This window comes from Lipophrys pholis (assembly GCF_963383615.2).
Source record: "Lipophrys pholis genome assembly, chromosome: 5".
NCBI classification, from domain to species: Eukaryota; Metazoa; Chordata; class Actinopteri; order Blenniiformes; family Blenniidae; genus Lipophrys; species Lipophrys pholis.
The window spans coordinates 15,666,765-15,679,086 of record NC_137628.1 but is presented as its reverse complement, the minus strand read 5'-3'; the positions used below and the strand labels follow the sequence as shown (position 1 = coordinate 15,679,086).

General features: G+C 42.5%; 1 protein-coding gene across 1 annotated transcript; it reads right to left on the bottom strand.

Moving 5' to 3' along the window:
* Positions 1-1,646: 1,646 nt before the first annotated feature.
* LOC308110125 (protein disulfide-isomerase) lies at positions 1,647-6,381 on the bottom strand. The gene is made up of 11 exons (XM_080464223.1): positions 6,132-6,381; positions 5,852-6,052; positions 5,596-5,720; positions 5,381-5,518; positions 4,653-4,760; positions 3,991-4,116; positions 3,532-3,729; positions 3,325-3,445; positions 2,369-2,550; positions 2,034-2,123; positions 1,647-1,936 (listed from the first exon to the last, which is right to left on the bottom strand). The coding sequence occupies exons 1-11, from the start codon at positions 6,331-6,333 to the stop codon at positions 1,844-1,846; spliced, it is 1,584 nt and encodes a 527-aa protein (XP_080320349.1). The 5' UTR covers positions 6,334-6,381; the 3' UTR covers positions 1,647-1,843.
* Positions 6,382-12,322: the final 5,941 nt, after the last annotated feature.

The following is a 12,322-nucleotide window of genomic DNA, read 5'->3' as shown; positions in this document are numbered from 1 at the left end:
CTCCTCCTCCAGCAGTGAAGTCACGGCGCGTCACCGCGCACATCACCCGGACAAATAACCCTGACACAGTCCAAACTCACCCAACACATCAACAGTCTTTACTTCTTTATCAGGATTGTTCTAGAACAGTTTTCCACTTAAACTGCAATATTTCAGTATGATCACTCTCTATCAGTCACACAAAGGATGCGGTTTATTAAAAACAAAATAATCAAACCAGGAGATTTATTAGTCTCTATTATATAACATTTATTATAAATGTTTATGAAATTGTTTATTATTTAATTATATAATACGCCAAAGTAAAAACTCCATAAATAAACAAAATAACAAAACAGTTTTTCATTTATGAGTTTTTGCTTTTATTGTATCATTATTTTGAAGTCTTTTTTTAATTTTAATTATTAACAAAACAAAAGGCTCACAAACCAATAACAATTATATCCACACAGATGTAACAATATCTTTTTACAGCATGTTGGTTGTAGTTAGTTATGTCATTTGGGAAAATAATGACATGTTTTTTGTTTTTTTAATGATAATATATTTATTAAAAAAAAAATATATATATATATATATATTAATACAAAAATATACATTCTTATATTGACCGACCAAAAATTGTAATGAAGTATAAACATAATCTATATGCGCGTCTATACAAATATTCGTCGATGGTCCTCAAAAAATGAAATGGAAGGGAAGGAAAAACAAAAGAATATAATAGTGGCAATTAATCTAGACTAGATCTTTTGATATTTTTTTTCTTCCATAGAACGTTTACTGGGTTTAGGAACGGTTCCACTTGACTGTGACAGGTAGTGCGCCCCCTGTTGGTAATGAAGGAGACTGCTCTGACTGGAGGAGTTCAATCACATTGTGCTCCAGTTCTTCTGTGAATCAGCCAGAGATTAATATTATTGTCTATTATTCAACTCTGCCAATGATTACTCCAAACTTCCAAAACAGGAATAAATATTTTCTTACAATAATTTTTTTAATTTGTTTTTATGCCTGTTCAGTGTCAAAACTATACAAAGTGCTGATGTTAAAGGGTTCCAGCTTCAGTCTCTTTGTTCTGGCTTTGTAATAATGAGATCTTGGTTCTGCATGTTTCCCACAGTTGACAACTGTTGTGAGTGTGTTATGACTGTTATGAGCCTGGGTGTATATTAAGTGATTCCACACTCAGTTTCTTGATGGGACTATGTCAAACTTCCAAATCTGACTGTTTTTCAGGGACCATTAATCTTTAAAGCCAAACATTTCAGTTTTTGGCTCATCCTTCCAGAAAACAAATTTAGATGTTTGTCATAATAGTTGAATCATTCATTTAGCGGTTTTCTGCTATAAAGACTACTTCACTCCAGACAGCTGCAACCTGTAGAAGTATGTGAGTCTTAGTATTTGGGCTGTAGGGTTGGCAGGTGGAACCAAATGTCCCCATATTCTATTCAAAATTTCATTCTTCCTAAAGATATTGTCTTGAATTAAACCTCAAGTTGTGACTCAGTCATGCAGAAAATTATATTGCAAGTGCTATAAAAAAGATGGATGGTAAAGTGCTAGAACCTTTGGAAAATCACCATATTTCTGTTTCCTGTGACAATCTTTTCTCACCATGTCCATAAAAGATTTGTAGACGTCAGTTTGATAACAGTTTTATTTGATTGAATTGGCCCGATAGTAATTGATAGCACGTAAAACCACACACACACACACACACACACACACACACACACACACACACACACACACACACACACACACACACACACACACACACACACACACACACACACACACACACACACACACACACACACACACACGATAACTTGAATTATAGCTCATCTCTGGTTTCTTTGGATTGGTTTGCTTCTTTTGCCTCCTCAGCTTTTGAGGCCTCGACGTACTTCCTCCTGTCCTCATCCTCCTGGAAACATAAAAAAAACATAATGAGTCTATTTTTAACAGAGGCAGAAATAAAAACACACGCATACAGATTGATGCCAGCAAGAAAGCTGTTTCACCTTCACTCTGTATTCTTTGGCTGTCTCCATCTCTTCATGTACAAACGTCACCAGGTCGTTTAGATTCTTTTTCCCAGTGTAGACCACCGCCTGACAGCAACACAGAAACACACAGAAGCACTGAACATTGTGCCATCAGTGCAAAATGTCTGTTTCCTCTGTAGATCAGTAAGAGATCATGAATCACTCTGTCATCTAACAGTTCAAGATTAACAAGATTGTAAAATTCCTTCTCGCTGAAAATACTTTGCACAACATTGTCTGATAGATTGGTATCAATGCTCACAGCATTCATTAAACATGTGTTTCGACCCTAAAGTCATAGTGTTTCATACCCTTTCCGCATACAGAGCGGGAAACAAGCAGAGGGATGGGTACGCTCTTTGCATAGACATGTTGATGTCGTTGGCCGAGGCATCGATTCGAGCGATAACCACGTCCTCTCGCTCCTGGAAAGTCTCGGCTACTTTTTCCCACAGCGGGAACAAAGCCAGTGATGCTTTACTGTACGGCAGATCTGAAATAGACACATAGATACGAATCATAAGCCATAAAGGTGGTTTTGCCTGTGCACAGGAAGCAATTAACAGCAATAATAGAAACAATAAAGATTTCTGTCGTCATGTCTTCAGGTTGTTCTATATCTATTCTACAAAATTAGACAAAATGTTTGAGCAAACAAAATTCAGTGATTGAAGTTATTTTTGGTGAGGCCGTGGAAAAACACTGATAATGCAAAGATCTAATTTTAGTGTGATGGATGTTTTAAGTTATGCAACTTGTTCAAGCCACTCCTTGAGATAATTATCTGCCCTGAGGTGGTACACACCCATCAACCTTATGACACAAATGAAATTTGTTTTCAGGCACCTGTTAGTGGGGAACATTTTGTTATCACAGTGTGTGTGTGTGTGTGTTTGTGTGTGTGTGTGTGTGTGTGTGTGTGTGTGTGTGTGTGTGTGTGTGTGTGTGTGTGTGTGTGTGTGTGTGTGTGTGTGTGTGTGTGTGTGTGTGTGTGTGTGTGTATTAGAAGAAGGAAAAATTAAAATCTGTAAGGATCTGTGAGGATCTAGATAACTGGGTCAGATCTTCTCTAAACCTGCAGGTCTGATCTGCTCTAATAAGACTCTATCAGTTGACTGGTTCATGGGAACCTCCTGACCACCGACACTCTCTTGAAGACAGAAGTCTTTCCATGAGAACCAGCATTCACTTCTGCACCAATTTGAGCGACAGCAGCTTGTCTTTTGGACCACAAAGACGGAACTAATGGGAATGAAAAGTTACTTACAGAACAGGACAAAAACTGTTTTATTGGGGTGAAAAGCCACTTTCTCCAGTGTCATTCCCACCAGCTCCTTCACGGGCTTCTCCTCCCATCCTTCAGGAATCGGCTCAGTCTGCATCTTTGGCTGTAGAATCAATCGCATCAAACTCATCCCAACAACTTGCACCGGACGAATTCTTTCTCGTGCAGAAGACAAAGAGTCTGCGTTACCTTGGCTTTGCCCTCCAGGTAAGATTGGGCGAAGCGTTTGATGGTGTCTTCGTTGAGGTTGTCAGAGGGCAGGTGGTAGGTCACATGATCAGTGAGATTGACTATTCGGATGAGGGGAGCCTCGAAGTCTCGCACCAGGAAATACTCCATGAGCCGACCATTGCGAGGCTCGGTCACATCAACCAACACAAATAAGATCTGGATACAGACACACCGAACATCAATCAGACATGAAGAACTGGAAGCTCAGCCTGACGAGCTGCCGTCACAATGTACGAAGTCTGTATGAAGTCTGTACGAAGTCTGTACGAAGTCTGTACGAAGTCTGTACGAAGTCTGTACGAAGTCTGTACAAAGTCTGTACGAAGTCTGTACGAAGACCCGGTTTCTGTCAAGATCCTGAGACGGAGAAAAACTGTGAGAATTTGTTCACTGGTTCTCACGTTCTGTGCTGTGTACCTTCAGCCTGAATGCCTCTGCAGCGCCGCTAAAAGCAGAGAAAATGTCTTTGAAGTCGACCGAACTTTTGTTGACAAAGAGGACAGCGTGGTTCAATACAGGCGAGGATAAGATCTGAGAGGCCGTCTGCAGGAGGAGAGAAGAAATAAAACACTTTCAATCACATGCTGGAGTCAATTTTAAATTTTTTTTAAGAAGTTCAGTCAATCTATCAAGACAGTTTTTATATTTAGTAGAAAAAACTTTCTACATGCTCATGTAATTAATGCAAGAGTCAAAAAGCAGAGGAGGGAGAATGGATGGACGAATAAAGACTTATTTATTGCTGAAGTAATACTTGAAAAGCTCTCAGCCAAAACTCCTTTCATTTATAACTAATGCATGACTGGGTGCATTCCATCTACTACACCAACACCATCCACTAGACTTTTATTAATAAAGGATTTCCTGGCAGAGCCAATTAAATCCTCATGAAAGTTTAATGGATTACACAGGAGCTTCTAATAAAGTGCTCATTGAATACACATGCAAAGTCATGAAATATTCATTCTCAACAAACAACGCTACACTAATACAGACGAGGAAAAAAACGGAGTAAAAAACAAAAGGCACTATTTCTATAAAGTTCTATTTGGCAACTATAAACATGTGAAAAATGTTACCTGTCCGTTATATTCGGTGACTGGATCCATTCTGTAAACAGAGACGAGGACGATCAGCTCCTCTGGAGAAGTGTCAGGCCTCATTTTGTAGGCCTGGATGAGTTTGGACTGCAGTGGAAACACAAACACACCAAAATGCAGAAACTTACAGAAATGCAACAAAATTACCAAATTGATCACCAACGTCTGAATTTTCTTAATGCCAGTGGTTTTGAAATAAAAGTTTGGATGTAATGCAAATGTGACTGTACCAGATTATTTATGTTTTTGACGTCTAACAGATTTAATAAGATCTTTCTTCTCAAATAATAATGTTTTCAACTCAATTCGTATTTTTTTGAAATCAATCTGTGATGTAATGTTGTGATCGTCAATAGTTATTATCTTTATATTGGTCTGTTTTGTAATTTAAAGTTAATTTATGTGATGCGTTCAGGAATTTGCTTTCTTGCTTTTGTTTTAATATTTCTTGAACATTCAATGCTCCTTTAAAGTTTTTTTTTAATTTTAATTTATAAGTTCCTGTGAAGGACTTTGAATTGCTTCAAATGGTCTGAATAGTGTTACTTCAATCTACTTGAGTTGAATCGACTTTAAACCGCCTTCTGTCCGATGCTTTAATGTAAAAGATGCAATTTCACATATTGGAATAAATTCTTGCTCTTTCATGTAAAATCGTATCTTTGCATCCTGGTAAACCTGTGGGTTTGTATGAGCATGTGAAGCACCTTCTTGAGCAGCAGGACAACATCTTGTGTGAGATGATATTTGCTGACGACTTCTTCATCCTGCGTCACAGCAAAGTTCACATGCGGAAGCTGGATCGCTGCAGAGTAGAACGACTTCACGTACTCGTGGTCCAGCTCCTGCACAGATACACATAAAGAACCAAACGCTCACACATGCAGATGTCCAGATACAGCGTCACAGAAAATGAATTTACCTTAAAGAATCCAAGCACTGTCAGCTCCCCAGAGGCCTCTGCCTGACTGAGGTCTGCGAGGAGGTCGACAGCTGATCCCACCCTCCTTCTCAACCAGGTCAGGATGGACGCTGCGCTCTGAGGAACTTCATCACAATGAAAGGAAACACATCAGCAGCAGAATCCATCAGCGAGCTGCGAGACATTATGTAACAGCCACTTCTGGGAGTTTCAGGTGTTTCATTAGATCACACCATTCATTTTCACCAGCGCTCACCAGGGCAGAGCACGGAGTTGTGTTTATCTCCGGAGAGGAACAGTCTGATTGTGAGGTGATCGGTCGCATTGAACTCTTCAGCCAGCTCCTTCTCCTTTGTCACATCGAGCACTGCCAGTTTGACCTCTGACCCCTGCAGCTCTGCTGCTGCGCCCTCAAATGCCTCCAGCACACGATGTCCCTCTGCATACAGAGGAGTGTCTGACAGACACACACACAATGATTTAGTGTCTTTTGGAAACCCTGCAGATTTTGCAGTGCGAATGCTAGTGTGACTTACAGAAATACACAAGCAGCTGGGTGTATTTTCTCAGTGTCCTCTCGAAAGTCTCCTTTTCCAGCTGTAAGATTCCATCCTTCTCGGGGTATGATGGGTCTCCCTGCTGGCTGGACTGTGTGTGAGCAGTGACGAACATGCAGAGATGGCAGGCCGTCACGCCCAGTAGCAGCAGCAGCAGTGGCGGCGGCGGCAACCTCGTCATGACGGTCTGCTTTCAAACTGGACTCCAGAACAAACTTGACAAGAAGTCAGGAAGCAACCATGTGCGTGTGTGTGTGTGTGTGTGTGTGTGTGTGTGTGTGTGTGTGTGTGTGTGTGTGTGTGTGTGTGTGTGTGTGTGTGTGTGTGTGTGTGTGTGTGTGTGTGTGTGTGTGTGTGTTCCTTTGTTATCTGCCGACTCGACCCAGCAGCCTGTAGCTGATTAACTTCTCTATCTGAGCCCTGCTGTCTGGCTGCTATTGGCTGCTGCTCATATCAGGTGTATCACAACATCTAAAGGTCCTTTACTCACAACATTAACCTCGACAAGGTCAAAATGGAAGCGTTCGTTCAAATTGATGTGTCTATTAACATCAATGTAACCAAGCCAATATGTAGTTCATCATCATGAATGAATAGCACTTTACAAAGAAAATTGTCAAAGACAAGAGTTTTTATTTCACAGTTATTACAATACCGATACATGTCTTTCATGTATGTATATACTTATCCCTGTTTTCCATATCAAATATATACGTTAACTTAACATCAACAAGAGGTTTGTACATTAGTCAAACATGACACACACATAACGGTGCCACTCCAATGTCTGGACACTGGTGAGTTAAGTTTTGCATGAACATTGATCATTTGTTTGGCAACAACCGTGTGTAAAATCAGCGGATTATTTTAAAGATTACAATATGTTTAAAAACTGTCATACAGTCTTATACTCTTTGTTACTTCCTCACTTAAAGGACATATGAGCAAGATTCATCTCACATTTACTCGTGGATGGCGAATGGTCCCTTCAGCTTTAGTTTTAATGGTTGTTCAACTTCAAATAGTGAGAACAAATCACAATCAAAAGATAAGAGAAGAAACGTCACAAAGATTGACAGTGGGGGCAAGGAGTTTGTTTTTGTATGGGGTGGAGGTTTTTTGTCTTTCCATATATCATTCTTTTTCTTTCTTTCTTTCTTTTTTCTTTCTCTCTCTTTTCTTGAAGAATGGTTGCCAATGCTGTTGTAACCCTGTTATTTTGCCCTGTCTTATCCTAGAATAGAGTATGATTTAAACACTTGTTAAAATGAATGGAGTGTAATTCTGAGTTTCGCCAAAAGGTGGCAGTGCACTAACACACTTAAATCTGTTGTCGTGTGCTTCTTTCGGAGTGGAATCTACCAGTTATTAAACTGTTAGATGTATATACAACCAGCCTCCTCATCGAATCTAGATTTAGATAGCCTTACCTTCGAATCGTAAGAGTTCCTACTAGCAGGAAAAGCACCGTAGGGCTACAAGAGTGGCGAGCTAGCCAGGAGGTTGGTACAGGAAAAAAAAGTAGAATCCACTCCATGTTAAAGGGCACTTAACCCGGAACTACTCATTTAAACACTTTGATTAGAATCTTCTGATTTAAACAATTCATTTACAAACTGAGGTATCTAAAAGCAGTAATCAAATCCGCTAAGCACACATTTATTCCAAAATGGATCTTTGTAACCAGTTTGATGTGCATGGGCCTAGTTGTCTATACATCACAGGCATAAGTGAAGCCTGCACAGATAGTGACATTACTGATTTCTTTAAAGACAATGGGGAAATTAAGAAAGTTATAAGAATCCCCAATGACCCAGAAGAGCCACAAGGTCGTGTACTCATTGAATACTTCTCTGATCGAACAATAACCAGACTGGACCCAGCACAGCTTGGTAACCTTCCCAGTCCAATTGATCCAACGGTTACCTGGTCTGTCAAAACCATTCGTGAACTATGCCAAGAAGAGCTCGGACGGGAAATGGCTCAGAGATGTTTAGCTGAATTGAGCTCTCTAACTGGGATCAGTAGAGCTGGCTTTTGGGGTGCACTTCAGAGCGAACTGCGAAGGGGTCAGCCAGACATTTCCCCTTCCCAAAGCCCAGACACACAGCAACAGCTTGTTGGACAGTCTGTTACTACCTCCACCACTGATAGTGCTAATGGTCATGGTGAGCAGCCCAGCAATGCTACAGAAAATATCTCAGATCCAGTCATCCGCAGCATTCCAAACACTGCTGTTCCAAACCTTCCTATGGATAATCATACACTAAACCCACCTCATGTCCAGAAGGTCATTGTTGAACATTTCATCCGCAGTGATGCCACGCCATCCAGCTACAGCCAAAGTAGGCTCCGCACATTCTCTGGGCGACTGCCAAAACCAAATGGAGAGGTTGACTATGATGCTTGGCGTACACAAGTAGACCTGCTTTTCAATGATATGTCCCTCTCTGACTCACAGAAAGTAAGGAGAATACTGGAGAGTCTGCTCAGCCCAGCTGCAGATATTGTCAAGCCCCTCGGGACAAATGCAACACCCCAAGCTTACCTCACTCAGCTTGACTCAGCATTTGGGGTGGTAGAAGATGGAGAGGAGCTATTTGCAACATTCCTGGGCTCCAACCAAAACTCAGGTGAAAAACCATCTGTCTACCTGAACCGCCTCCAATCCGTCATCACAAAGGCCATATCTAGAGGGGGGGTATCGGCAGCTGAGTCTGACAAGTACTTACTCCGGCAGTTTTGTAGAGGGTGCTGGGACCAGAGTCTCATCATTGGCCTCCAACTCGAGCATAAGAAAAGTAACCCCCCAACTTTCCCAGAGCTGCTTCTACTTTTGAGGACAGAGGAGGACAGGAGAACAGCAAAAATGGACCGCATGAAAAACCATCTTGGGAGCACAAGAGCTGCTGCACATGTTCAGTCAGTTATGAGCATGCCAGTGTTTGAACATGAGCCTGCCCCTGAAACAAAGAAACATGAGACAAATTCAAACCTTGAAAAAGAAGTAGCAGAGTTGAGAAAACAAATCGCAGGGCTATTACAGCAAGGAGCGAAAGAGAAAAGACATGATGAACTGCCGAGCCGCCCGACCCACAACGACTTGCCGGCTCAAAGTGAAAGTTTATTTGCTCAAGCATCAAACAGAGACGCAAGTCGCCAATCTCCAACGCCCCCTAAGGCTTGGTTTTGTTTTAAATGTGGAGCTGATGGACACATTGCAGTGAACTGCACTTTCGAACCAAACCCAGGCCTTGTCCATAAAAAGAATGCAGAGCTCAAAGAAAAACGAAACAAATTTTGGGCTCGACAGACAATCAATCAGACCTCTTTAAACTTCTAGTGGCTCCTGCCACGGGACGATCAGGAGCTACAGAAAATGAACATACAAGTCCCATAGCCATGATACAAAGTCACAATGAGTCACAAACTGAAGACAATGACTATTCCATGAGTAAGCTTCCTCCTGGACTTGTGGGCCCGCGCTGCACTTCAACCATATCTATTGGTGAAATAAAATGTGAATCAATTCTTGATACAGGGTCCCAAGTAACAACGATTTCAGAGGCCTTCCATTCCAGATACCTGTCAGACATATCAGTTAAGTCAATACACAACCTACTGGAGGTTGAAGGAGCTGGAGGTCAAGCTGTACCTTACCTTGGATATGTGGAAGTTAACTTAACATTTCCGAGAGATGTAACTGGAACAGAGGAGCAAATGCCAGTTTTAGCGCTCATCGTCCCTGAGTACGACTTCAATAGCAAGGTCCCTGTCTTGATTGGCACCAATGTTTTACTTGAGTTATACCAAAGAGGGATAAGTTATGACAAGTCCAAGTTTCTCAAAAGATCTGACAGTTTTGCTGTACTGCTCCAGCATGTAGCAAAACTGAGACCCAAGCTTGCCCCGTAAAGCTACATGGAGAAAAGCCCATTACCATTCCGCCCAGACACAAGATCTGTCTTTCTGGCGATGTTAGAGTGGGAAAAACCAATCCCAATACAAACTTTATCATTGAACCCCCCGAGTCTTCATCCTTTCCGGGTGGGCTGTTCCTCCAGTGTGCTCTGATTAACATCAACACAAGAACATCTAATAAGATCCCAGTAGTCCTCAGTAACACCACAGATCACACTGTCACCCTGCCACCGAAATGTGTCATTGGTGAGGTGTCCGCAGTTCAGAGAGTAATGCCCCTGACCACTCCTCAAGCTGACTCACAGACATCCAAGGCCAAACATTCATTCAATCTGGATGACTCCCCAATGCCTGAGGAGTGGAAGAGCCGTATTACAGAAAAACTGAACTCTATCCCTGAAGTGTTTGCGCTGGATGAGCTGTCGTTTGGTCATACCACCGCCATCAAACATCACATCCGCTTACAGGATGACACGCCATTCAAAGAAAGATCTCGACCAATACATCCCTCAGATCGAGAGGCTGTCAGAGAACACCTAAGAGAACTCCTGGATGCTGGAATAATAAGAGAATCCGAGAGTCCCTTCGCCTCCCCAGTGGTTGTTGTGAAAAAGAAAAACGGAAAGATCAGGCTTTGCATTGACTATAGGAAGCTAAACAGCCGCACTATTAAAGATGCCTACGCTCTTCCTAACATCGAGGAGACGTTTTCAGCCCTGAGTGGAGCAAGGTGGTTCTCGGTAATGGACCTAAAATCTGGTTATTACCAGGTGGAAATGATGGAGCAAGACAGAGCTAAGACCGCATTCACATGTCCCCTCGGCTTTTACAAATTTAATCGTATGCCGCAGGGAGTCACCAATGTACCTAGCACCTTCCAACGCCTTATGGAAAAGTGTGTTGGTGACCTCCACCTGAACGAAGTTTTGGTGTTTTTGGACGATGTCATAGTCTTCTCTCAGACACTCGAAGAGCATGAGACCAGACTAATGAAGGTGCTCAACCGCATCAAAAGTTTTGGCCTAAAGTTATCCCCGGAGAAGTGTCAGTTTTTCAAGTCCTCCGTGAAATACCTTGGTCACATCATTGATGCCCAAGGAGTCCACACTGACCCGGATAAAGTGTCTGCTCTAAAGGATTGGCCCCGCCCTACTAACCGGGAAGAGTTGAAACGCTTCCTCGGATTTGCGGGGTATTACAGAAGATTTGTGGAGGGCTATTCAAAAATAGCCAGACCTCTCAACACTCTTACTGCTGGATACTACCCACCTAGAAAGAGGGGTAAAGTGTACAAAGCAAAACGGCCCAACCATGGTATAAGCCCCAGAAAACTGTTTGGCACAGAATGGACACCCGAGTGTGAGTCTTCGTTCAGAACGCTCATTGAGAGACTAACTTCCGCTCCTATATTAGCCTTCGCAAACCCCAAGCTCCCATATGTACTGCATACAGACGCTTGCTGTGAAGGATTGGGGGCAGCTCTTTACCAGGAGCAGGACGGGAAGTTAAGGGTAGTAGCCTATGCCAGCCGAGGCTTATCCAAGAGTGAGAAGAACTACCCAACTCACAAGCTAGAGTTTCTTGCGTTAAAGTGGTCGGTTTGTGAAAAGTTTTGCGATTACCTATATGGTACAGAATTTACCATCCTAACAGATAACAACCCGCTTACGTATGTCCTCTCATCAGCCAAGCTCGACGCAGCTGGGCACCGCTGGCTAGCGGCCCTCTCAACCTTCCAGTTTAACATCAAGTATCGAGCTGGGCATGCCAATGGCGACGGAGATGGGTTGTCACGGAGACCCCAGACAGCTCCCCAGGAAGATCATGACTACTTGGAGGAAAGGGAATGGATTAGGACAATGGCAAAACGTCTTCTTGAGGGGGAGATTCCATCAGATGCAGTTTCTGCTGTTTGTCAACGTCATTCAGTAATCACACACTTACCTGTCCTTGCTGAATCCCTCGCAGTTGACGCTTCCTCTTTACCTGACCTGTTCACTGATGATGGACAAAACACCTTACCTGGCATGACCAAAGAAGATTGGCATGAGGAACAAAGGAAGGATATCTCCATTGAGAGAATCATTGGTCTGATTGAAAAAGGACACAAGCCCCACTTCAAAGCTGTAACAGCTGAGCCACCTGAAGTGAAGTTGCTCCTTCGAGAGTGGGAGAGACTTGAGCTCAGTTTTGACAGAGGCAACAAAATCCATCAGCTTGTCCTGCCTGAGAAATTCAGAGACAGAGTC

What these genes read in the sequence shown, in the direction of transcription:
- LOC308110125 (XM_080464223.1), bottom strand. Translation starts at nt 6,333, where the DNA reads ATGACGAGGTTGCCGCCGCCGCCACTGCTGCTGCTGCTACTGGGCGTG. An exon ending in CAGAGGCATTCAGGCTGAAG is followed by an intron (nt 3,730 to 3,990) that starts GTACACAGCACA and finishes GTCTGTATCCAG; the next exon opens with ATCTTATTTGTGTTGGTTGA. An exon ending in AACAGTTTTTGTCCTGTTCT is followed by an intron (nt 2,551 to 3,324) that starts GTAAGTAACTTT and finishes TGTCTATTTCAG; the next exon opens with ATCTGCCGTACAGTAAAGCA.